Source organism: Arachis ipaensis, chromosome B5 (genome assembly GCF_059453495.1).
Source record: "Arachis ipaensis isolate K30076 ecotype BB chromosome B5, ASM5945349v1, whole genome shotgun sequence".
Taxonomy (NCBI): domain Eukaryota; kingdom Viridiplantae; phylum Streptophyta; class Magnoliopsida; order Fabales; family Fabaceae; genus Arachis; species Arachis ipaensis.
In genome coordinates this window covers 127,837,574-127,839,643 of record NC_142440.1, presented here as the reverse complement: position 1 = coordinate 127,839,643, position 2,070 = coordinate 127,837,574, and the positions used below count along the sequence as shown (strand labels likewise).

At 43.0% G+C, this 2,070-nt stretch overlaps 1 protein-coding gene across 1 annotated transcript; it reads left to right on the top strand.

Moving 5' to 3' along the window:
- Positions 1-595: 595 nt before the first annotated feature.
- On the top strand, positions 596-1,144 carry LOC148565729 (uncharacterized). Its single transcript, XM_088487221.1, has one exon. It carries the CDS (start codon positions 596-598, stop codon positions 1,142-1,144), a length of 549 nt encoding a protein of 182 aa, XP_088343347.1.
- Positions 1,145-2,070: the final 926 nt, after the last annotated feature.

Here is a 2,070-nt window from a genome sequence, read left to right as displayed (position 1 = left end):
AAAATTGGGACACGAGGTGAAAAACTGCCATGATCTGCTGAAGGACACAGAGAGTGATATGGTAAAAGAGGATGACATTGGCGAATGGGTTAAAACCAGCCAAGTGGGAATGCGAATCTACTCTGAAGGAGAAAGAACATTCAACAACTCAACTCAAAATCAGAATAAGGCCACTCAACGTAAGAAAAAACTGGTCTTAAACTGCTTATTGAAAGAATTTGCAGGGATGTCAATGCAAGAAGGGAAACAAAGTTTGAAATCACAAGACACTGGTAACAGGGCAGCACCTGAGTCACCTCAATCAGCCAATTCTAGAACAGAATGCATGGAGGTTATCATAGCTGGTCAGTCCAATACCAAGGAGGATGAAGGGCAGCTTATACAATTCGCTATTGGGCCTCACCACAGAGAAAGGTAGGAAGTGGAAAAGGTTAGCAAGACAAGGTGCTGCAGAGTCAGATACTAAAAGTGAACCCAAAAAAAGGTTGATGAGTGGTATAGCTGAAGGATCTACAAAGAAAGCAAGAACAGAGGATGAAAATGCAATTGAACAGATGGTGGAGGGTGCCAGCCTACAAATGGCACCCAAGGCGCCATGAGAACTATAGTTTGGAATTGTCGGGGTTTGGGGAGACCCCTGACAATTCACACCTTAAAAGGGATCTATAAATCCTACTCCCCCGATATTGTGTTTATAAGTGAAACAAAGAACCAATCTCGACAGGTGGAAGCAAAACTTCGGGTATGCGGCTACGAAAACTGGCATATTGTTAACCCGGCAGGAGTGGCAGGAGGACTTGTGCTAGCTTGGAAGGACAGCATCAGTGTTCAAATTATTAGCAGTGGAGAATTCTTTGTGGCAGCCGAAATTAAGGAAGTCAGAAGCAGTGAGGTATGGGCGTTCATTGGTGTCCATTTGAGTTGTTCGGAACAAATTCGAACCTTACAGTTTGAGGAGCTTACAACAATGAGCCAACACCTGGAAGGAAAAGTGGTAATAGCAGGCGATTTTAATGCTATAACAAGCCAAGCGGAAAAGGAGGGTGGAGGCCAAAAATCAGCAACCACCCTTGCAACATTCACTAATTTTATTAACAGTAACGAATTAGTGGATATTGGAATGGTGGGGCGCCCTTTCACGTGAACAAATCGAAGACAAGGAGAGGATTTGGTGAAGGAGAGGCTTGACCGCTATTTAATTAGAATGGAATGGAAGTTGAAGTTTCCGAATGCAGTGGTGCACAGGCTCACAGAGTCAGGCTCGGATCATGCTCTAATTTTGATGGAAACTGAACCTCAATCCTGGCATAGTAAAAGGCGGTTTAAATACCAGGAACGTTGGTGTGGAGAAGAGGATGTCAAGAGAATTATTAGTGAAGTGTGGAGAATGGAAGTTGTAGGCTCGGCTATGTTCTCCTTGGCCCAAAAGTTGAAAGTTTGTAGACATAGACTAGTTCAATGGTAGAAAACTCACAAAGCAAACTCCCGGAAAGAAATTGAGGACCTTCAAGCTAAACTAGAGGAGTTGCGGGTGGCTGGAATCAATGGGGGAGAGGAGGTTACCAGTTTGGAGGAGAAGTTAGAGCTGGCATATTTGAAAGAAGAGAGCTATTGGCGAGAAAAATCTAGAGTCAAGTGGCTAAAAGAAGGAGATCAGAACACTAGATTCTTTCACTAGAAATTTCAATCAAGGATGCGAAGGAACAGAATTTGGAGATTAGTGGGGAGGGACAATGAGATTGTATCGAAACCTGAGGATATTGCAAAGGTAGCTGAAGACTACTTTTGTGATATTTTTACTTCTTCTTGTTCGGCTGATCCGAATCCATACTTAGAGGATTTGGAGTCTAAGGTTACAGCTTCCATGAACCGTAGGCTCCAAAGGCCAGTAACTATGGACGAGGTCAAAAGAGCTACATTTAGTGTTCATGCTCAGAGTGCTCCTAGTGATGACGGGTTTACAGCTAAATTTTTTTACTTTTTCTGAGATATAGTTGGAGGTGACGTTTTTAAGGCAGTGAGAAGTTTCTTTCACAGTGGCAGAATTCTAAAAAGCTTCAATCATACTCA